The following is a 24,398-nucleotide window of genomic DNA, read 5'->3' on the forward strand; positions in this document are numbered from 1 at the left end:
GAGTGTGTTTCAGAATAAGTAGATTAAAAAATCTCAAGCAGTCACCAACATTGCCCTGCCAATGTTTCAAAAAGGTTTGTCGTGGTGATTCGAGTGGATGTTGGTCAGGACTGGAGAATTTAAGCTATGAAAAACTGATTTAAATCCAAACTCAGGCACAGGAATCTTCATTTCATTTGGTGCTGCACAGACAGCCCCAAATCCATTATAGTTATGCTGTACCTTACAGACACTTAAAAGTTAGGGCCAGATTAAATTAGCAGCTTGAGGACTCTGCTTCAAGTCATCTAGATCATCCATAACTTTGGAAAGGGAGCACAAGTTTCATCAGCCAGTGCAACAATTTGGAGAAGTAAATCTCCAAAAAGCACAAATTCAGGAATAAACTCATGCCCATTCAGTCCTTAATAGGCAGTATACAGGACAAGACTTACTGAAATTGTACAAGCACCAGTCATGTTGAAAAGTTTGTGAAAGCCCACAAAAGTTAGATTCTACTCCCTACACAGTATGGGAACAGGCCCTTCAGTCCAAGTCCACACTGACCCTCAATGCAACCATGGGCAATTTAGCATGACTAGTTCACCTAACTTGCACATCTTTGGACTGTGGGAGGAAACTCACACAGCACAAGGTGGGGAACAAACCCAGGTCTCTGGTGCTGAGAGACAGCAGTGCTAGCCATGGAGTCACAATGCTGCCCTTATTACCTCCCATGTTCACATCCAACTCTTATAGTGGACCCAGCACTGACCCTTGCAGCACACCACTGGTCACAGGCCTCTAGTCCAAAAGAGCAGCAAACCCCACCACCCTCTAATCTCAGAATTGTGTCTCCAAAGGGCTAACGCGCCCTGGATTCCATTTGATCTAATCTCACTACCCAGCCCACCATGCAGAACCTTGGAGGTCCATATAGGCAATGTCCTCTGCCCTGCCTCCAAATCTTTGTTACTTGTCATTCCAGACTTAAAACTCAGTCTTAAAATCAAAAGCCCTACGGGGTGGAGACAGGGGCCATCAGGCCACCAACCCTCTGAAGAGTATCCAACTCAAACCCATTCTCCATTACTCCTGAATAATGCACCTAACCTAGACATCCCTGAACACTATGGGCAATTTAGCATGGTTAATTTCACCTAACCTGCACATCTGGACTGTGGGAAGAAACTAGAGCAAACTTCAGCAACAACTGCCCGAGGCCACAACTGAACCTAGGTCTCTGGTGCTTGAGGCAGTAGTGCTAACCACTGAAACACCATGCTGCCCCAAGACACTATTTCCGACCAGACTATCCCCAATCAGTCCTTTCCAAATACATGTTAATCCTGCCCCTCAGAATTCCCTCCAATAACTCAATTTAGGTCCCTGGCTTTTCCTCATCACCTTTAAATAATGGCCACATTATATCATGGGTGAGATGCTGGAGGATGGCTAAATACAGAGTTCTGCTGTAAGATTGTTTTGTTGTGCAACCCCACAATATAGAAAAGTCATGCTTCAGAAGCAGTGTGGCACTAATCACATTACAGCCAATATATTTTTAGGAAGTGTCCACAATTAACCAAAAAAGGTGTATTATAACAGTTGACTAACAAAACCACCTGTGTGTCAGCCTTTACAATCTAGGGATTCAGTCAATGCTACCAGTTATATCCAAGACATGCCTCCTTGAGTGAATTTCTGCAGTCACCCAACATTCCCTACACCTACCAGCCTTATGTGCACTAATCTGCCTCTAGACTTATCTTTAAAGACAAACTTTCAAACCACCCCTTTCCCTGCGAAGTCCCTCCCAATCGACTTTGGAAAGTTCTTGCATTGTACCATTAAAATTCTAAATTGGAGAAAGGTCAATTTTAACTTGGATCCAGTCTATTCTTTTCCCATAACTATTTTATGATCACTGGCCCCAAAAAAAAAAAAAAAGTGCTCCCCCACTGACCTCTGTCACTTCTCTGCCTTCTTTCTCAGTGGGCGGGTTTTGCTCCTTCTCTAGTAGGTTCATCCACAAAAACCTTCAGTACACACTTCAAATTCCTCTCCATCAAGCCCTTTACACCATGATCAGTCCCCAGCCTGTTTGGAAAGATAAAATTCCCTCTCATTACCACCCTATCATTCCTAAAAATGAGATGCCCTAGTAATTGTTTCTGTGGGTTAAGAGTAAAAAAGGGAAATTATCTAAAAAAAAGAGAGCTAGACATTGATTAGATTGGCAAGGATGTGTATTTTCTGCAACACTGCATTCTGGAGTTAGAACAGCAGCTTGCTGTTTAGCAGTGAAAATTTTGGAATTTGAGAATGTTTTGAGGCTGAATAGGATCAAAAGTTGAAACTGCAAATTAAATTACATGAAGATTTGGCAATTTACCTCAACTCCACTTTCCCACCCACAAGATGTAAGAGTAGGCTATTTGACCCAAATCTGATCTGCCAATGACATCTTCACTCTCCTGCCTTGTCACAAACCTATATTCCTTGCTGCTTAAAAAAAGTGCACCTCATCTATTAATATTCTTCATGACCTAATCCCTTACCCAGTGAAACTATAAAATATAGTGAGCATTTACAGAATTCCAAAAATCAAGAAATTCTCATCCAGATCCTAAATGGTAAACTCTAAAGATTACAAATCCTAATTTTAAGGACTGTCCAGATAAAGGAAGACAGTTTCTTGTTCACCTATGCATTTGTGGTAGGTTGTAAATGCAAAAAAAACAGCTAGCTCAGTGCCTCAAAAACACCAATTCTTCTGCACCTCAAAGATTGGGTTCACAGGCAGTGAAGATGCTGGTAGATCAAAATAGTGCAGGACATCTCTGCACTCAAGTACAACATTTAAAGATTTGCTGATTATTGGCAGAGTTTAAAGTGTTCCATTAAATTTATTTTAACATTTGTTAAGTGCCAACTGTCTGAATGTTATAACCCAGGATGAAAGCAAAATGATTTTACATTTAAGCCACAGCATTGGTTATTGCATACAAAATTGTGATTAACAGGGTAGGGAAGAGAAATGCACAATAGCTGTGCAACTTACAGACAACCAACATTAAAATTTACTTGAACAGTTGTGGAATGTTCTTAAGGAAAACTGCTTCAGCCTTAAGTTAGAGTCAGGAATTACAAGCATGTTATCACAGGAAGCAGAGCTTCACTGAGCAATTGCAAGAAACTGATCGAGTCACTTCTGCACAGTTACAAAATTCAGAAGGCAGGGTTGCAATAATGTGAACCCTTAGCTAGGATGGGGTTTTACAATCACTAAAAAGGTTGACAGTTAGCATTTTATACAAATCAGAGCTTCAATACAAAGTTGAATCTCAATACAATAAATCTACAAAAGAAAGTTGCTTAACGGAATGCAATTATACAAAAGCTAGTTACACTACCATTCACAGGAGTCTATAGCACTACTCCCAGTTTGGCCTGCAATGCTTAGAAAAATGGAAATAAAACAGCAGCACAGACTTAGAATGTAGAGAAATAATTCATTCAGCAAATAAAGTGATCAGGTTACAGAAGATGATTATACAAACTAATTCATGCTCTGTACCAAATGTTCAAGTTAAATGGAACTATGCAGAAAAGTCATTTGACACTAATTATGTTATGAGTTTTTATAACAATGTAGATACCCAAATGGTACTAAATTTCCCCCCTCACCCCCTGAATGTACAGTACTTAAACCCACTGTCATGAGGTGCTGGTGTTCATGGTCTCAGGTCAACACTAGACTCCTCTCACCACTATTCAGATAGTAAGCATTACACAGCAAGTCAAAAAGGCTCAGACTAGAAGTGTTTGAAAAATAGCCATTTGGAAACCAGGGGGAAGCAAGAGGAAAGTCTCCATATACTGTGTAAAAAGTTTGATAAATGTTATTACAGCTGATACAGTACATGCGACAGTATGCATCAGATCCTACAACAGCACACACTTGCGTCTTTTCTTGTGTTTGACTTGTAATGCAGCACGTGTGGCCATCTCAAAGACTTCCCGAACTCCTTCCTTGGTTTTGGCAGAGCACTCCATGTAGCCAAAAGCACTAATTTTGTTGGTCATGTCACGTCCTTCTTCTGGCTTCACAGGTTCCTGCAGTACAAACACTTCATTAATACATGCAAGCACCATGCAACTATAGAAGCAGCACAGAACATTTGATTCATCTAGTCTGATAGGTCAAGTAATCAACTTTATTCCATTACCAGTCTATTTCCCTCCCTCCCCCCCCCCCCAAACCTACTTCCTAGTGCTGCCCTACAACCCACACTTTTGGGTACAAGTCCTTGGACCAAGACCTCACTGAATAACTGAGACAGACATATTAGACACTTTGCATCCATAGCTTGAAGATAACGGATCAGAAGTAAAACAGTTGTGCTGGCTCTTTTGGCAATATATTAAAAGTTTCACCTCATATACTGAACCTCATTCTAAAATTGAGGTATTAAACAGTGGAAAGCTTAATCATTTTCACTGCTCAAAAGGAGATGCTCAGATTTTCCCACTAATCCTGTTCAGAATTAAGTTTAAGGCTCAAATTCTTCTAGATTTAGTTGTATTGGAGTTACCCTCTAATACTGCCCTCATCCATACAGAAGGTAGGAAACTATAGACAGGTTATCTTATGTCTGTTGCTAGGAAGTTGTTAGAATCTAAAGTAACAACAGGGCCTTTGAAAATCAAAGCAATCCATATTGGAGCTGGTACTGAAGGGGATTTGGACAATGCTAGGTATAAAACACAGCATCCCTTCAAGAAGGAAATCACGACAACTAAACAAAATGCCACCTGGCTAACCTTTGCTTTCCCCCACCCTTATGGTTGGTAGAATAAAAAAGTGGGGTGCTACAGGGTTCAGTTCTTGGGCCCCAATGACTTTGCAGAAGACAAAGATTAGGAAGTTCGAAGATATAAAGCTTACAAATGAATATGGATGGGTTAGACAAATGGTCTCAAATGTGTCAGATTTAGTTTAGTATGGATATTGGAGGGTGTACCCACTTTGGTCAGAGCAGAAAAAAGGCAATTTTGCCTAATGAGAAACTTTGGTAGGGGGAGATCTGGGTGACCTCATGTGTGAATCAAATCACACAGGTAAAAAAGGAAAGTAAATGGAAAAATTTTTACTCTATCCCTTAGCAATAAAACCAGGAAAGTTTGCTGCAAGGCAGTAGTAAGACCACATCTGGCATACGGTGGGGAATTAGAAAATGGTTGTTTTAGACGCAGTCCACTAAATTGATTTCAGCAATGAGATATTTGCCTCGAGACTGAACAGTTTAGACTAGGACAGAAATAAAAGGTACAAGATGGTACAGAGATCACTCACTGTTTTAAAATCTGTTACCGCTTAGCCTAAAGCAGAGAAATTACTTCCCTCAAAAGGGAAGCGAATCTGTGGAATTCACTACAGAACAAAATTGGAGGTGACATTTTTAATTAATGATTTTGAAGAGTTGACAGTGGGCAAGAAAGTTGAGACACAGGAGGAGGTTACCCTTGACTAATAAATAGAATGGGCTCAAGGAACAAATTGCCTACCCTGATTTTTAGTTATAACTGGAGATTTCACTTACTGAAATACTTGTTTCTGTCCTTCAAAACCCATTTAAAAATCAGGTGGAAAATTCTAGAGATTAGTGCCAAGGCATCTGAAGGTTCAGTTACCAATGGACAAAGAAAACCAGGAAGGGTGAGAAAAATTGGAGAACTGTAGAAATCCATGATGTGAACACGAGGATAAGGATTTCAAATAGTAATGTTACTGGAGTGGGAGTTAGCAGATTAGGTAAACACAGCAATGGAGATCTTAATGCTAAAGATAGAAACAGGAGTTTCAGGTTTTGCAGGATGAAAGATGGCAAGTTGGTCAAATGTACACTGGAATACCTCTATCTGGAAGGTCAAAGGCATTGAGATGGTCCCATGTCAAAAAGGTTGTTCTCAACACTAATGTAATCTCAAGGTACTGTCCTCCCAAAAACAATGCCACAGCACTGTGGAAACCCACAACTTGATATTTTATGCAGAACAATTATGCTGCCACAATTCAAACATTTAATATATTCTAAAAAGTAAGCCTAAATTTTCCTGTGAACCAAAGATAAATTAAGGAAACAAGCTGAGAACAATGAACAATTCTACAATGGCATGTGTGAAGACTAATCGGAAGTGCTCAGAAAACAAGTCAGTGTCTGGAGTACACACATTTGAAAGTCAAATGAAGATCAGATAAGATACATAAACACCTTCATTTGCTTTCAGTCAAGTGAAATCAAAAAAACTTTCCTAGTGACCCCCCCCAAAAACTCTTCAACTATACTATAAACAGCCTACTAAAAATAAAGAGGCAATTCCAGATCATAACGGAACAAAAAAATGCTCGAATCACAAATGGACTGAAGTGTTGACAAGTTGTAACTTACTTGCAGCTATTGCTGCAGGAGATATTTATAGAAAAAGCCAAAATTAATAAACCTGAAATATTCAAATCTGAACTGCCAAAGGCTCTGAAGAGCATTGTGTCCAAAACAGCTAGCTTAGATTTCACTCCCAGATGGCTTCCAGTGAAATATGTACAATTGCATCACAAAGTGAAAACTTTAGGTGCAACACCTACATAATTACATTGCAAATGTTAGCTTTTCAAAAACACAACCAACAGTAATTATATGCAGGGGTAAAGAAATCCAATTGTCAATTATTTCAGCCCAAACAAAAACATTAAAATGGATGGAATCAAGTAATGAATTAGACTCAAGTGATCTGAATCAGAGCAGAACAGTAGAAATGACTCAAAAGTCAATGCAATAAAAGACAGTGGGTCAAATACCAAAAAGTGTGCAGAACATAGGGAGGACATTTTATAAAAAAAGTCAGAGCAAGATTAGGAGGTGAGGAAAGAGGTGGGGCAAGTGGTCAAATTGAAGTCTTTAGCACAAGAGGTGCTCGTTCAACGAACTGTACTCTTCCTAAATTTTAATGTGTGCGCAATTAAATTTAGTCACCACTATTTTCCCCAAAACCCCATGAGACAAAGGATGCAGAAAGGTCTACCTCCCCAACACACACAAAACCTGTAGAAATTAACACTATAGGATGATCTGGAGTTGTGTAGTTGGCAGGTAGGATGGTTAAAATAGTACCAAACAATGGTTTTTGAAAATGCAGGTGGAGTTGGTTGCTGAACAATTACTTCAGAAATAAAGGTTGAGTTATTGGGCCACAATAACATTGAACAGTTTCAAGCCAAAGACCAAGACACTGACATCAGCTTTCAAAGTAATTTGGAAGCAATGTTGCAGAAAAACAGAACAGTAAATGTAACTAAATTATGGCTACCAAGTGGAACCCAATTTGCTATAGTTTCATAAATTATGAAAAAATCCAAATAAAAAAAGCACAAGACATGCCATATTTAGTATTTAGGTGACATGCATTAGTTGGAGACCTAAATCCAATGTTGGGCATCACAGCCAGATTTAAACAAAAAAAAATGATCAAGACTGAAGACAAAGGGCACCACAATCACCTCTGATATTACAAGAAACATTTTTTTCATTTCCTGATTGTTAAAGCTATAAATGCTAATTGCCAAATCTAACAGATTGCAGTTAGAGGGAGAAAAACTAGCTACCCTTCCCACCAGATGTCAGGGGAGGGGATTTCTTTACAGTTGCTATAAATATTATACTATATTATGCTAGTTATAACAATTATACTACCAGCAGACAAAGGCAGAATGACAGTCATCCTGGACAAAGCAGAGTACGTGCAAAAAGCACAACTACTTGCAGATACCAACACCTACCAAAAGAGGGAGTTTGACCCCACCCCACAGCTCACCAATAGGATAAACAACACTGAGGAATCTACAAAAAAAAACAGACAGATAACCAGGTCTGACCTACAAAGAATGAAACCTGAAAGCAACAACACCCCCAGATTCTATGGGCTACCCAAAGTGCACAAACCAGACATCCCACTCTGGCCAGTTTGGTGTCCCTGGTCTATGGGTCTAAGGACTACATCAGAAACTGAAACACCTGATCAGTGGATCCAGACAGACAATCTATACAAATCGACAAGAATTCTTGGACATTAGAAATATACACATAGCCAAAGGAAGAAACAATGGTCTCATTCGATATAACAGCACTGTTCACCTCCATCGACAAAACCCGACAAAATAATTAAAAGCAAATAGAGAACACACACTAGATCAACGCCACACTCAAGAATCAGATTCACTAAAGAAAAGGACAACCAACTCCCATTCCTAGACGTGATGGTACAGAGAACACCGAACGGAGAATTCACCACAAAGATTTACAGGAAAGCCACACACACACAGACCAAGTCCTAAACTATGAAAGCAACCACCCCAACACAAATGAAATTGCATCAGGACACTATTCAAAAAAAAGGGCCACAATGCACTGCAGCACACCAGAACTGCAAAAAGAGGAAGAGGAACACCTATACAAGGTATTCGCCAAAAAACGGATACCCTTGCAATTTCATCAACAGATGCCTAAGGGAGAGACAACGGAACGAGGACCTGCTGCAACCCAAAGGACTAGCCACACTACCATACATCAGGAGCATTTCTGAACTGACAGCCAGACTACTGCAACCACTAGGACTCATAACAGCACACAAACCAGCCACTCAGACAACAACTCACCAGAATGAAGGACCCGATACCCAACATGAGCAAAACTAATGTAGTGTACAAAATCCCATGCAAGGACTGCACAAAACACTACATAGGACAAACAGGAAGACAGCTAACGATCCGCATCCATGAACACCAACTAGCCACGAAATGACACGACCAGCTATCCTTAGTAGCCACACACAAATGACAAGCAACATGAATTCGACTGGGACAACACTACCATTATAGGGCAAGCCAAACAGAACAGCCAGGGAATTCCTAGAGTCATGGCACTCATCCACAGACCAACATACACACACCGACCTGGACCCAATATACCGGCCACTACAGCAGACAGCTCGAACTGACAACCGGAAGCGGCAGAGACAGGCCACTATAAAAGCCGGAGGAAACAGCACAGAAGCGCTTCACAGGAGGCTCCCAAGCACTGAGGATGTCACCTAGACAGGGGACGAAACGTTTGCAAGACAAATTCCCAGCTCGGTGAACAGAACCACAACGAGCACCCGAGCTACAAATCTTCTCCCAAACTTAGAGTTGCTATAAATTTGCTCAAGTGGGATCCAAGTTACCACTCTGGATATTCAGACAGTTCTTAAGGAGCACTGGCTCCAAGCCACTTCCACAGTGGATTCAGCAGCAGGATGGGGAGCTGGTTTTCAATTAAAACTATTTACAAGATTTTTCTAAAATTGGAAGTACAACATGCCACTCAAACAAGTTCTGGTCACCATACATTACTTGTTCACCAAAAGCAACCAATCCTATTGAGACCTGCTCACATGGTTAAAAGCAGCTGGAAGGAACCATGAAACTGATTCCTTCCATATTTTGGGCCTCCAGAAAAGCAACATTTGATTTCATGTTACTCAATGGTCTTGTTTGTCCATCTCCAGTCTCATAGCTGATGTCTACATTTAAAATTGGATCTCCAAGAATTATAGTTTCTCTTGAAAACAATGAAAGCAAGGAGAGGAGATAGGAGGCAGCATTGAGCAGCTGGCCATGCAGATGGGTCATAGTGTCACTATCACTCCACATCAGAAAGCTCTGATGTATAGCTTCAAGATGATAGAGGGAGTTACTTGGGCTAAAATTGTTACCATAATCCTGAGAAAGCGACAAAGCATTTTGAAAACCAGTACAGGACTTGGAGCTTTCCAAAGTGGAGGGAGATTCACTCACCACAAGCTTCTACATTGTTAGACAAATTGAAAGTTAGCAACTGCAATCCCTAAAGTGATTGTTAATTTCTCAACACTGCACTAAAGTTGGAACAGTATAGGATACAAAAATTACTGAAGTGCAGAAAGGAGTGCATTTGCCAACCACAACTGGTCCTGAAAAAAATGGCTATTCATTCCACATGCAAATTGCTCTACTTGCTAGAGATCAGGAGGACAGTGAATTCTCACCTGTTTCATTTTTGCAAGTTCTTTTCTTGTATTCTCATCATTTCTCAAATCCTTCTTGTTTCCAACTAGAATTATAGGCACACTTGGACAAAAGTGCTTCACTTCAGGTGTCCATTTTTCAGGAATATTTTCTGCAAGAGAGTTATCAGTGACTTTCAAAGTTGAATTTTTCCTGCAGTTAAAATGCTAAATCCAGATTATTCAGGAATCTGTTATAATGCAGAAATGCTGCTATAGTATGATTAGAATTACACCAAAACTAGGCAAAATGAAATCCAAACCTACCCAAGCTGTCTGGGCTATCAATTGAGAAACACATTAGAATAACATCAGTGTCAGGATAGGAGAGTGGTCGGAGTCTATCATAGTCTTCTTGTCCAGCTGTATCCCAGAGTGCAAGTTCAACCTGCAATGAGTGCAATTTACCATTTAGCATATATTATCCATGCTTCTGATTTCAGTGTACTAAAAAACCAAGCTTGATGAATAAAGAACAGTAATTTTGTAATTAAGTCTCAATCGTACATTCATCACTAGATAGGCATGCAAACAAAAGGAGTATACTTTCTTGACAGCTAAAGACCTGGGACATTGCATAGAACATTAGATGGCTGCAGCAGGGTCACCTTTGGGGTACATTGACAGGCTGAACCCGTGGTTGTGTTCACATTCAATGGATCAAAAGGCCTGTGAGGCTACTCCTCCCCAGGCTAACCCAAAAAATTAATCCTCTCTATTCCCAAAACCTGGACAGATTTAATTCTGCAGGTACATTTAAAGTTAGCTAGGCCTAGTACCTTAGCCAATATTTCTGTTGACTCGGCACAAAGTTTAAGGTTTATAGCTGAAAATAAAAAGAGTCCTCACTTTTAGAAAAAAAAATTTACTGCAAAATTAATAGAACAGGTAACTACCTGAAGCTACAATTCAGGACTCAGTTTAAAACAGCGAGTCTTGCATTCACTGGCAATGACATTCCTGACCCCAACTCACCTGTTTGCCATCCACTTCAATGTCTGCAATGTAGTTTTCAAAGACAGTTGGTACATAAACTTCAGGGAACTGATCCTTACTGAATACAATTAGAAGACATGTCTTGCCACAAGCACCATCTCCAACAATAACCAACTTTTTCCGAATGGCAGCCATATCTAGAGAAGATAAAATTAATAAGACCCTGGAATGCAAAACAATGGAACTTCCATTCAAAAATAAAACAAATGACAAAGAGAGAAAAGACCACTTTACTCTTAATTTCAAAAATAAATTCAAGAAAATTTAAATCAATATTTTGCTTCAGTCTTCAGGATTGAAGACAGTAAACATCCCAAGGTGCTGTTGGGTTGAACAATCTTGTAACAGTTCCTATCAAAGATCCAAGTCTTTGACAAACTAACTGAAGGCAAGCAGGTCTTCAGGAAGTGAACCTGCATTCTACAATTAAGGGAATGGCTACATATATAGCCCTTGTCAAAATATTCTAGAACTCAATTGAGGGCTCTAAGGAATTGGAAAATTGCTGATGTGACATGCCTGTTCAAGGAACCAGAACAGGGAGGAAACTATACGCCTAGCATGTGTCATTGGGGAAAATGCTAAAGTCCATCAAGGAAGGAGCATTTAGTGAGTTAACAAAACCCAGTTGCAGTAATTACTGAACAAGTCAGATCCCAGGTTGAAGCTTGTTTGATAATTTTTTTGTTCTTCAGTGGTGTCTTGCTACCTTGCAGGTTATTACATTTTATTAATATTGTAACATCAACTTAGATGGAAGAGATGGGTGCAGAATACTTCAGGAAGCTATTCTGTGATTGGGTACAGACAAGATTTTTCTTTTGAAAGAGTTGAGGACTGAAGAACTGGCATGAAGGAGTTGAAACCTAGACAGATCAGCCATGATCTTGCTAATCTGCACTTTAAATAGCTCCTCAGGATATTTTTTTAAAATCCACACTTCTAGTCAGATTAAAATTATTTCCTTAGTTACCTTGTTCAAAGATATCGCCAAAGACTCAGAAGGACTGTTCAAAGTTAAACTAAAAACACCCTGCTTTAAGCTATGGAGATTCAAAGGAATTCAGTAGAAAGCAGACATCTGGAATAGTTTACTCCAGACAGTTGCAGAGGCTAGATCACAAAGCATTCAAAGATTGATTTTTGATATCAAGGAGTTGAGGGCTACAGAGAACTAGCATGATAAGTTTGTAGACTGGGCAGATCAGCCACAACTTTGCTAAGATGGTAAGATAGGTTTGAAGTGCTGAACAGCCTTTTCCTGTCCTCTGTTCTAAACAATTTATAAGATATACATTAACAGTCTTGCTCAAACTCCATTAAATTTTGCAATGCTGCAGACAATTAGCTGGGTCTATTTATTGCAGGCCTGAAGTCAAAGCCATTTGAGGGATGGAATTTCTCAAGTCTCATTTGACTATGGCTAGCTTCAGCTCAGTGATCCCCACAACACATGCTCCTGAACAACTGCAATTAGTCTTTTTCAAAATGGCTATTTGTTTTTAAAAAAGTTACATCTCAGGAACAGGCCCTTTGGCCCTCAGACTGTACTGTCACATTGTGCCCTTCCATACAACTTGCCTTTGTCTTACTCACGTATGCGCCCAGGAGCTTCTTGAATACTGCTTTGGTGTCTGCTTCCACAACCACCTCTAGCAGCGTACTACAAGGACTCACCACCCAGTGTAAAAATATTGCCTTGCACATCTTTTAAGCCCCTCCCTACCAACCTTGAATCTGTGTGCCCCAGTAATTGAAACCCCCCCCCCTGGAAAAACCTCACTTTCCACTTTATCCATTCCATTCATAAACTCAGGAGATTGAGGGGAGACCTACATTCCAGTGAAAACAAACCCAGTCTCCAACTTTTTTGCATAGCTAGAAGCCTCCAAACCAGACAGCATCCTGGTAAACTTTTTCTGTATCCTCTCCAAAGCATCCACATCCTTCTGGTAATGTAGTGACCAAAATGGATGCAATATTTTAACTAGGAAGTAATGGTAGCCAATTTGTAAACAGGTTAATGAGTTTTCTGTAACATGATTAAATGAATTATTGGCCAATGAGAGAGAATTCCTATACGCTTCCCACCCCAGAAAGTTCTGCAGAATGCTTGACAGAGAAACATTAAGTGGTCTCAAGGAAGTGACCTGCAGATTAGCAGCAAAAATCAAATCAGCACACCCATAGGTATACAGTCCAGGAGAAGCAACCCCTCACCCCCAAGTTCCTCTCCTTACATCATAAGTTTATTTTATACTCCAGAGCTAACAAATATTTGTCAAGTTACAGCTGTGAGTCAAACATTTGTGGTTTAGACTGGGAACAAATGCTGGATTTCTCAGGAGAGACACCAAATCAGGAGGGGATCAGCTGATCCAAGCAGCACCAAGAATTCTAAGCCTTCATACTTCTGTAGCCAAGACAAGTTAATCTTCCAGGACATAGCTTAATTCCACTGTTCCATCTTGAACCCCAATGCAAACCATCACAGCTGCATAAAGAAAAAGTGACTACCTTCCAATGGAAAGATTGACAATTGTTAAAAATCAAATTCTGCTACTCCTTTAGAGTAGACAGTTTTGATGTCTCTGTAGCAAAAGGCTGAGGGGGAAAGGTACTTCAGTTCATACCAATTCCATTAAGACCAGGTGGTAAGAAAAGTTGACTGTCCTCATGTGGTGAGACTATGGAGTGAAAACAATACTTAACGGGGGGGGAAAAGGGGGGGGAAAGGGAGGAAGGGGGGGGGAAAGGGAGGAAGGGGGGGGGGAAAGGGAGGAAGGGGGGGAAAGGGGAGGAAGGGGGGGAAAGGGAGGAAGGGGAAGGGGAGGGTGGGGGGGAAAGGGAGGAAGGGGAAGGGGAGGGTGGGGGGGAAAGAGGGAGAGTCCAGGGCCCATGTTCACAGTTGCAGCAACAAACTCAACTGGACAAAGTCTAAAAAAAGTAAAATGGTAAAACTCTTGTTTCTTAAAAATCAGGTAGCTAAGAATTGCTGATTTGATTGCACAGACTAGCTCAAAGCTTCAAGGTCAAAAGCTATGCCATTTATAGAATAATGAAAATAACCTTAGAAAGGATTTGCAGCATCTTCAAAACTGACTGACATTTCTTAATCAGGGGAGAGCAGAATGCAATTTGTAGCAACCAATATCTTTCTCTGCTGGTGATTGCACAAAGCTTTAGTAGTATCCAAGTCCACCTTTCTCCCCTCTTTCCCCCCCCAGTTAAAAATTGAATATTTTTTCTTTAACTACATTCAAACTGAAATTTGCAGGAAGTGAGCACAGAATACACCAGGATTCATTGCTCATAATTGCCAAGTAGCAGTGAGCTGCCACTTTGAATAACTCCAGTCTATGGGTATAGTATGTCCATTTTTGATAGGTCAAAATCCTGGAACTCTATGACCCAAAACAAAAGTGAACCGTTCTAAAATCAGAATGGAGTGTAACTAGAAAGTGGTGCTTCTATATCTTTACTACCATTGCCCCACCATGATGTCACAAGTTTATACGGTGCTGTCAAAGCAGCCTTGCTAAGCGGTTAGTGAATAGTGTAGAGATACACTGCTTGGACTAGCATATGAATAGCATATGTTAGATGGGCTTCAGAGTGGTATGACAAGTCAGCACAAAGAGGGCTGAAGGGCCTGTAATGTGCTGTAATGTTCTATGTCCTATGCTGCTACAGTGGGTGGAGAGTTCAGATGGCTGGACAACCAGTTTGCAATACACAGATTACAAAAGATGGGTTAAATTCCTCCACCATAGTTATCATGTAGGATTCCTCAGCCCCTCTGCTGGGTGTGGTAACCCTCCGATTAAACCACCTCTGCAATGACTAGAGCACAGACTACAACAGCTATACCTTAGTTTGCAGTCCAGTGAAAGCAGTGAAATATTAAATAAGCTGCATTGTGTTCTAATCAAGTCTGCACTAATCCAGACAACATTCCATTGTATCTTGACTTTGCTTGCTGGTGCTGTGGATAACAGGTAACTACAGGGTTAGGTTAATTTTCCTGACAATTTGCTGAGTGTCGGTCAGGATTTAATCATACTAGGGTTTTGTAGTCTGAAGCAGCCAACTATTTCAGTTAAAAGCATAGCAGGGTAAAATAAACTTCAGCTACAATCAAAAGCTACCAGTAGATTGCTGACCCATGAAGGTTTAGCAAAAACCAATACAAGACAAATGCAGAAAAAAGGTAGTACCGAGGATTAGCTCAAAAATCAGTCTGTAGTGTGACCAGGGTGATCCAGAGTAAAACCAGGCAGATTTGCAGCACAGGGAAACCCTGGAATTGGAAGATTTAAATTTTGTCAGCAATTGTGTAGCCAAGACACTTCCTGTGTAACCTGCAGATAACCTACCAACTCCCAAAGTAGTGAAGTACAAACTCCAATCATCCAGCCAAGTCAGCTGCTTTGTTCATTGCAGACAGGGTTTTAATTATGTAGTCACAAAACTGGCTAGGCCACTGCAAAGTTTTTCCAGTCTTACAGTAAATTCTTGAGGATTTCAAGTTTATTTTGGATTGCAGCCTTGCAACAATTCAATTCTGGACATTCTAAAAAGATATACTCACTAGCAGCCACATATTGTGCAGATCAACCCTCAAGGGTTTCTTCCACTGTGTGAAAGTATTGCTGACAAAACTTCCAGGATGCCAAGGCTGTCATGAGTAATTTCCAACTGCACACAACACTATTCAAAAGAGGCCTCCAGAAGACAACACCCTGGCTGATCAGGAGTTTTTCCTCCCTGCAAAGATCTTACTGATATTTGATGCCACAGCATGTTAGCACCTTATAAATACCCCTTGGTTTATTTAGTGGTTCATCAGGTGGACACAAGTGAAAGGCTAGGTTCCAAAAACTGGAAGAGAGCACCTTTATATAAGCATGAGACAAAACCAGCAATAGTAGGCCAGTTAGCTTAACATGTCAGTCAAGAGGGGGCTAGAGTCTATTATAAAAGGATGCAAAGCATCTACAAATATACATGATAAAACAGAGTCACCAGACTTCCATGAAGGAGAAATTATGCTTGCTGAATTGATTTGAATTCTTGGTGGTAACAAGCAAGACAAAAAAGGGAACCAGTACAGAGGAACCACAATTATCCGAATTTTGGATTATCTAAAGGGGATCTCAAGGTCTGATAGAAACATTACATCAGAGCTGTTTCAATCCTGATTGTACCTGTAAACAAAAGACAATGATTAAAAAACAAACTCTGCTCACTGAAATGCTGCCGAGAACAGCCCAGACACCACCACCAGTGACGAGGGGTCACTGGACCCAAAAGATTACTGATTTCTGAGGTATTGCCAGACCTGCTGAAACTTCCCAGTAATTGGTTTCAGGTTTCCAGCATCTACAGTTCTTTGATTTAAAAAAACCAAAGATCTCAGTAATGAGTCAGCCAGTTGACCAAATGAATTTCTGAAGGTCTTTCAAATTCTTTATTGTAGAAGATAGGGGTAGACAGATTTTTAAATCCTAAAAGAATCTAGATATGAGGAAAGGCAGTAAAGTGAAGCCACCAGATCAATCATTTGAATGGTAGAGTAAGCCTGATGGACCAAATGGCCTATCCCCTCTCCCACACTAGAGGGGTCACGATTGGAATACCAGCAAGCAAGATGTTCCACCCAATGTTAATTTGTATGCGCTTATATTTGTATGTATGTCAATGGTCTCAGCACCTCATACCAAAAAGACAGAGCTGAAGTAGGTTATTTGGCACAGCCAGGCTTGCTCTGCCATTCAACATGGCAGAGCCTCACTTTCTTACCAAAACTTCATATTACAGGTGCTCGGATTCACTCCTTGTAAAGTTTTAGCCAAGTCTCCCTATCCTAAGATCAACATTCCATTTGCCTTCTCAATTACCTGTTAAACTCTGAAGCTACTTTTTTGCAATTCATGCCACAACACCCTGAAATTCTAAATGCTGCAATGTTCTGCAGTCTCACCATTTATAAAAAAAAATACTGAGCTCTGTTTCCTGCTAAGTGTATAACTGATTTTCCTATTATATTGCATCTGGCAATATAATTTATGCCCACTTAACATTGCATCATCTCACTACTGACCTTTCCACTCAAGGAATCTGTAAACTTAACATATTTCCATCATGTTATTCATACATTGTAATGAGTTGAGCCCAGCACCATTCATGTGACACTCCATTAGTCTATTCTGAAAATACCCACTAAGCCCAAATGTCTATTAGCCCATATCCTCCATAGTGTTGAAGTATGGTAAGTAGGCTTGTGCAGTACCTTATCAAACTTTAGGAAATCCAAACAAAGTCTACTGGTTCACCTTTATCTACACTGCTCATTAATAAATTTATTGAATGAATGCATGGCTCCCCTTTGAGATCACTTGATGACTTAAACATATTCAATACTAAAGTGTTTTTTACATCCTCTATAAGAGATGAACATTTTTCCTCAATGGCAAGATATCTGACAAGGGGAATTTGTATGTTGATTATGTCAGACATCCTGGTCCATCAAAAATGATAGTGGTCACTAACAGAACAATTCTGCATTGTACCTTGTAGATGCAACATTGCTGTTGCTACCAATGGAGAGTAGTGAAATTGTGGACATACTGTCAATCAAAACAGGCTGTTACATCAGAGACTAGCAGTTGGAACTGCACTCATCTGAGCATGCCTGGCTTGTACCTTGAAGATGGTGGACAGACTTGGTGAAAATATGTATAGGGTATATGCAGGCAGGGAAAAGAGTCAAGTTCTAAGTTGTGAAACAAGAGGTTCAGCCGAGGACAACAGATCAGATAAGCACTGTTAACAATGGGGTGCTGGAGGCAAGGGTAATGGGTTAAGAAGGTGAAAAGCAGTCATTGTGTAGAGCCATGTAAAATGAGGTAGCATTCAGTAGGTTAGTTTATTCATTGAAGTTATTCATTGTGTAACAGATGGCTTAATCTTCACTATTGACACACTGGTTGCGACAGTCACCCAATCAAAATGTTGGCAATCCAGATGCTCCTCTCTAAATTAAGTACTATTCCACAGAAGACAATGAACTCCTGTCTGCGATCGACTTCTCCCTCCAGCTTCTGAAGGAAAGAGGAGATAAACTATACTGCGTCTGAATGTTTTGCTTTGACTAAAGGTGGGGGGAGAAATTGGACAGGGGGTCAAGATTTATAGCCTCTGACCTGTTGCGGTAACCATTATTTATATGGCTAGTCCAGTTCAAATTCTGGTCAACAAACTCCCAGAATATTGAAATCCCCAACTGTGAATGAAAGTGTAACTGTCAGAGGTGATAGTTATGCTGGTGGTATTACTATCTGGTATTGAGTGAATGTTATTGGTTGGTCAGCCCAAGCCTGGACAGCACACAGATCTTGCTACATTTGGACACATGATTCAGTCCTGAAGCAGAAAGGAACTAAACATTGACTTCTAAACTTAAGGCTATTTAAAAGATGTTTGGGCCGAGGAAATAACAGGAACATCTAACACAGGAAATGAAAACACCCTTCCACAACTATCTTCCTTAAAGTTCAGGGCACATGCCATCAGGATTGCCAGGATATTCGAGACCTAGAGTCACCAACTGTACCTTGACATCGTACGGAGTGATTAGAATTGGCTGAGGGCATACATTTGTAATGCTGGGTAATTTCATGAAGGGGTAGAGGCTGGACCTCAAGTGAGTATTGTTACAAAAGGTAAGGATGAAGCATCTGCAATGTGCTTGGTTCCCTCAAAGATGGGGATATTTGTGGAGACACCTCTAGTAAGTTGTTTAATTGGCAGTGACTTCACAACTGGATATAGCAGGGCTGCTAAACTTTGAATGGATTGGAGAGCGGTGGAATCTCAGCTTTGCTGATCACTTGCTGCTTATGCCTTTTGGCATGGAGGAGTCCTGTTTTGCAGCTTTATTAGGTTGATACTTTTAGTTATGCTTGGTACTGCTATGGCAAACTTTCCTGCACCCTTCGTTGAACCAGGGTTGATCACCTAATTAAAATAGGAGTAGAAGAATACACAGGGCCAGTTTGTAAAAGAATTCTGGTGGCCCATAGAACCTCATGGAAAAGGCACCGGAATTGCTGAATCCCATGAGGCAGGGCATCCTCAAGTGTAAGGTGGGATTTGGTCTTCACTTAGTTGCTAGAGGTTATCTTGGCCTAGAACATGATTTTAGGAGTTCCTCAGTCCTGTCCAGAGTTGAAAAACCTTCTGCTGCTTAAATGAGCTTCTATTCAGCAGAAAGTGTTCTTATGGTTGCACGATGTTCAGTACCAGGAGACTCACTGAAGCAGCCCTAAGCCACATGCAAAAATCGGTACAGTGTCCAGGGTTGGAATAATAAGTGGAAAGTAACATTTGTATCACTAGGCAAAGATCTTGAACAGTATCACCAAATTCCCCCAAAATCCCAGAGATACCACTGACCAAAATCTGAACTGGAAGGTCATTTATACTGTGGCTTCAAGAATAGGTCAGTGGTTATAAGTTCTGCAAGAAGCTGCTTAACACTTAATTCCCTAGTAGGTTTGGCAACACAGGCCTAAAGGATGCATTCCATACAGCATGATTCTACGACCATCCTGAAACTATAATTGCTGTTCAACTGTCACTGCAAACTCCTTTACAGCAGAGGAGTCTCTATATACAAAATGCAAAGGTTCCATGATGCAATCCACCAGCCCCCAGAGCAATGAGAGGATTCATGTTGAACTAGCCAGGAACTTCCCAATCCCATTAATGGATCAAAGACTAAAGCCTTCAAGTCTAATATTAAACCACATGGGGGGGGGGGGGGGGGGGGAAAAACCCACAAATCAAAAACTCCCAACTGGCATAGGAAATCTGACAGATGGACACAGAGGTGAATGGTAATTCTTTAGTGTCAAAGGCCCAGCACCTGTTCACAACTTCAAAAAGAATTACCCACAAATCACATGCCTTAAGTGGTAAGACAGAAGCAAAATGTCAAGTCCATCTCAGAATGTGCAACCCACCACTCCCTCCATTCCAACCCCAACCTCTATCAAACCGGCAGACAAGGGAGGCTTGATAGTAGTTTGGCCCACCGACCTTTACACCGCTGAGGCTAAACACCAACTCGCAGACACCTCTTACTACCCCCTTGACCATGACCCCACCTCCCACCACCAAACTATGACCTCCCAGATCATCCATAACCGCCACCTCAGGGGGATCTCCCATCCACTGCCTCCAAACTTACTCCCATAACCCCGCACCGCTCATTTCTACCTCCTGCCCAAAATCCACAAACCTGACTGCCCCAGCCAACCCATTGCCTCAGCCTGCTCCTGCCCCCAAACTCATCTCTGCATACCTCGACACTGTCCTGTCCCCCTTAGTCCAAGAACTCCCCACCTACGTTCTGGACACCACCCACACCCTCCACCTCCATGATTTTCACTTCCCTGATCTCCAATGCCTTATCTTCACCATGGACATCCAGTCCCTATACACCTCCATCCCTCATCACGAAGGACTCAGCCGTCTACTTCTTCCTTTCCTGCCATACCAACTAGTACCCTTCCACTTACATCCTCCTTTGACTGACTGAACTGGTCCTCACCCTGAGCAACTTCTCCTTCCAATCCTCCCACTTCCTCCAAACCAAAGGAGTAGCCATGGGCACCTGCATGGGCCCCAGCTATGCCTGCCTCTTCATAGGATATGTGGAGGAGTCCATTTTCTGCAGCTACACTGGCACCATTCCCACATCGATGACTATTGGCACTGCCTCATGCTCCCGCGAGGTTGAACAGTTCATCCACTTCACCAACACTTTCCACCCCGACCTCAAACTTACCTGGACCATCTCAGACTCCTCCCTCCCCTTCCTAGACCTCTCCAATTCTATCTCAGACGACCGAATCAACATGGACATTTACGATAAACTGACTGACTCCCACAGCTACCTAGACTACACCTCCCACCCTGCAAAAACACTATCCCATATTCCCAATTCTTTTGTCTCTGCCACATCTGCTCCCGAGAGGGCCAGTTCCAATACCGTACAACCCAGATGGCCTTCTTCAAAGACCACCCTGTGGCTCAACACTTCAACTCCCCCTCCACCAAGGACATGCAGGTCCTCTGACTCCATTGCCAGACCATAGCAACATGACACCTGGAGGAGAGCACCTCATCTCCCACCTAAGAACCCTCCAACCACAAGGGATGAACTCCAATTTCTCCAGTTTCCTCATTTCCCCTTCCCCCACCTTGTCCCAGTCCCAACCCTCAAAACTCAGCACCACCTTCCAAACCTGCAATCTTCTTCCTGAACTCTCCACCCCCACCCCAGCCTATCACCCTCACCTTAACCTCCTTCCACCTATTGCATTTCCAACACCCCTACCCCAAGTCCCTCCTCCTTTTTATCTTAGCCTGCTGGACACTCATTCCTGAAGGGCTCATGCCCAAAACGTCAATTCTCCTGTGCCTTGGATGCTGCCTGACCTGCTGCACTTTTCCAGCAACATTTTCAGCAGTAAAAGGAAGACCGCATAATACCAAACTGAGCTGAGACCAACTTTCATCCAAGGCATTGTTTGCAACTGTGCATGCTCAACAATGCCTGCAAGTACTCATTATAATTTTGGAAGCACAAGGTACAAGTCACCAACCAGGGAAACAAAAAAAGCTAGCTTCAGTGCTTCAACTAGAGGCTCTTTGTTACCTAGTATAGTGACAAAACATCTGAAAAATGATCCTTCCAGCTCAGGGAACAAACCTATATGCCCACAGTCCTAGTCTGTGGATATCAACATACAAATATCTGTACCAAGTAAGTTAACCACAGAACTTTGTACAGTAAACAAAATCTTCTGGATCCAAATCCATTCTGTCTGCAAAAACCTTGTTCTTTTAATTCTCAGCAAGCTGCTTAAGTGGCCATCCAAAATCCAATTCCCCTATAACTTTAATGAGCTTAGAGAATAAGCAGCCCAGTATTTAAGTTGGCAAGATCAGGGAGTAGTCACAATATCAACCGACCTTGCTTATAACATTCAACCATGCTCACATGGAAATTAATCCTTTCCATCATTGGTCTAGTGGCTTGAAACTAAATATTCGAGTGGTCAAACGACAACTTCCAATTGTCATTTGGACAGCAAACTGTTGCCTGGTAATGAGATTCTGGTTTCCAAACGGTGATAAATCCTGGGTCATTGCTGCTGACGATTTGCAACAAATGACTGATGCTGCTCCTTCAGCTGTCTTGAGAAATTTATATATTGTGCCAAAGTGCTGAATAGATACAAATAGCTGTACAATTACTCATGTATGATGGGATTGCTTTGTCAAAATTTATAATGGTTTTAGCTTATTGGCCAGAATGAAATATTGGCTAGGCCATTTGTTAAACACCATAACACCTTTAACATCCATTCTGAATGGCTCCAATATGCCACTAAGGCCAAGTGGATCACTTAAGCCAACTTGTCCCATTCCCCAATTCCAGTTAGAGGAAGCAAACAGACAATATGGAGGGGCGCAAGAGCAGGCACCCACATGCACACAAGTTTTGTCTTCTCAAACCAGAGATTCTTAATTATGTAGTCACTTGCAGCAGCTTCCAAATAAGGCAACATCTATATTGATTGGTGACTGTTACAATCAAGCATCAACAGTAAAGATTAAGCCATCTGACATTATACAATGTGTGCACTTAACTTTATTAAGTGGCTTTACATAATACTTTTTCATCTCAACCAACTACACCTGCCTCCAGCACCTCACTTCACTGCATGTTCTTATCTGATCCAAGTTGTTAGCTGAGCCTTTATATCAAACGCAAAAAATTTTGCCTACCTGCTCAAACCTTATACACTAAAACTGACCCATAGGGCAAGCATGCTAGAAGTGTTCATCTTTCTCTAAACCATCACTTCAGACACTTTGCAATATTCCTATCGGAGAGATGCTGTGAAACATGAAAGGGTTCAGAAATTGCCAGGGTTGGAGGATTTGAGCTATAGGGAGAGGTTGAATAGGCTGGGGCTGTTTTCCCTGGAGCATTGCAGGCTGAGGGGCGACTTGAGGTTTATAAAATCATGAAAAGCATGGATAGGATAAATAGACGAGGGCTTTTCCCTGGGGGGGGGGGGGGGGGGGGAGAAGAGGAGGAGGAGGAGAGAAGGGAAAGGAGGAGAGAAGAGGAGGAGAAGAGAGAAAGAAGCGGCTAGAACCAGAGGGCATAGGTTTAGGGTGATAGGGGAAAAAAAGGGGGGGGGCGGGGAAAGATTTAAAAAAGACAGAGACTTAAGAGGCAACTTTTTCCACTCAGGAGGGTGGTACATGTATGGAATGATTTAAAGGAAGTGGTGGAGGCTAGTACAATGCAACACTTCACAGGCATTTGGATAGGTATATGAATAGGAAGGGTTTGGAGGAAAGTGAGCCAGGTTCTGGCAGGTGGGACTAGATGGAGTTGGGATATCTGGTCAGCATGGACCGAAGGGTCTGTTTCCATACTGTACACCTGAGACTTAAACTGGTTAACGAGACCAAATGCATGACTTGCATTCACAAGCCAGCCATCTAAATGCAGAAATATTCTGATAGTACTGTAGAGAAACCACCACAGACTTTGAAGATTTGGTCCTGTTTTCAAACAGGAACCACCTTTTGCATTACATTACCTCCACAACAAATTCAGACAGATCAATAAGACACCCATATGGGCTATGAGCAAAACTGCATTTAAATAGCCTGTAACCTTATTGGTCATGACCCAGCATATCCCTCACTTACCACCAAACCAGGTGATCAAACCAGCCTCAGATACCTAATACCTAAGAGTTGACCATCTGGTAAAGTCAAATCTACATCCATGGCAAAGAGGGTACACTCAGCACAAGTCAATAAATCTGATCCAAACAGACCTGCTACAAACAGTAGATTACCCTTTCATAGCAGAAAGAGAAAGAAAGCTCCATGAAACATCCATCCTTAGGTGATGGGAAAGTCCATTAGTTGAAAAGACAAGGCTGATATTTCTGGCCAAATATGGCGGAGTATTTGATAGATTCCATTAAGCCAATTCAATCAATTCTACTTATCAAACTGAAGCACTGGCAACATCCCAGCGTCAGTGTTCAAGGTGGAGATCCAGAACTAGCTACACTTGCAAGTTTTCTAAGCACAGTAAAAACACTAGCATCCACCTGAAACTGGGGACAATTGTTCGTTATTTTTTATTTAAGATAATAAAGAGGGCTAATAGACTA

The 24,398-nt window shown here is 41.4% G+C and overlaps 1 protein-coding gene across 1 annotated transcript in view; it reads right to left on the reverse strand.

Moving 5' to 3' along the window:
* Positions 1-2,868: 2,868 nt before the first annotated feature.
* The window catches only part of rhocb (ras homolog family member Cb), a 33,148-nt gene continuing 11,618 nt past the window's right edge, over positions 2,869-24,398 (reverse strand). The window contains exons 2-5 of the mRNA XM_072563902.1: positions 11,098-11,255; positions 10,390-10,510; positions 10,105-10,235; positions 2,869-4,098 (exon numbers count right to left, since the gene is read on the reverse strand). Coding sequence (XP_072420003.1) covers positions 3,928-4,098; positions 10,105-10,235; positions 10,390-10,510; positions 11,098-11,253 — 579 coding nt within the window. The 5' untranslated portion in view covers positions 11,254-11,255 and the 3' untranslated portion in view covers positions 2,869-3,927. The remainder of the gene's footprint in view (positions 4,099-10,104; positions 10,236-10,389; positions 10,511-11,097; positions 11,256-24,398) is intronic.

Source organism: Chiloscyllium punctatum, chromosome 45 (genome assembly GCF_047496795.1).
Source record: "Chiloscyllium punctatum isolate Juve2018m chromosome 45, sChiPun1.3, whole genome shotgun sequence".
Classification (NCBI taxonomy): domain Eukaryota; kingdom Metazoa; phylum Chordata; class Chondrichthyes; order Orectolobiformes; family Hemiscylliidae; genus Chiloscyllium; species Chiloscyllium punctatum.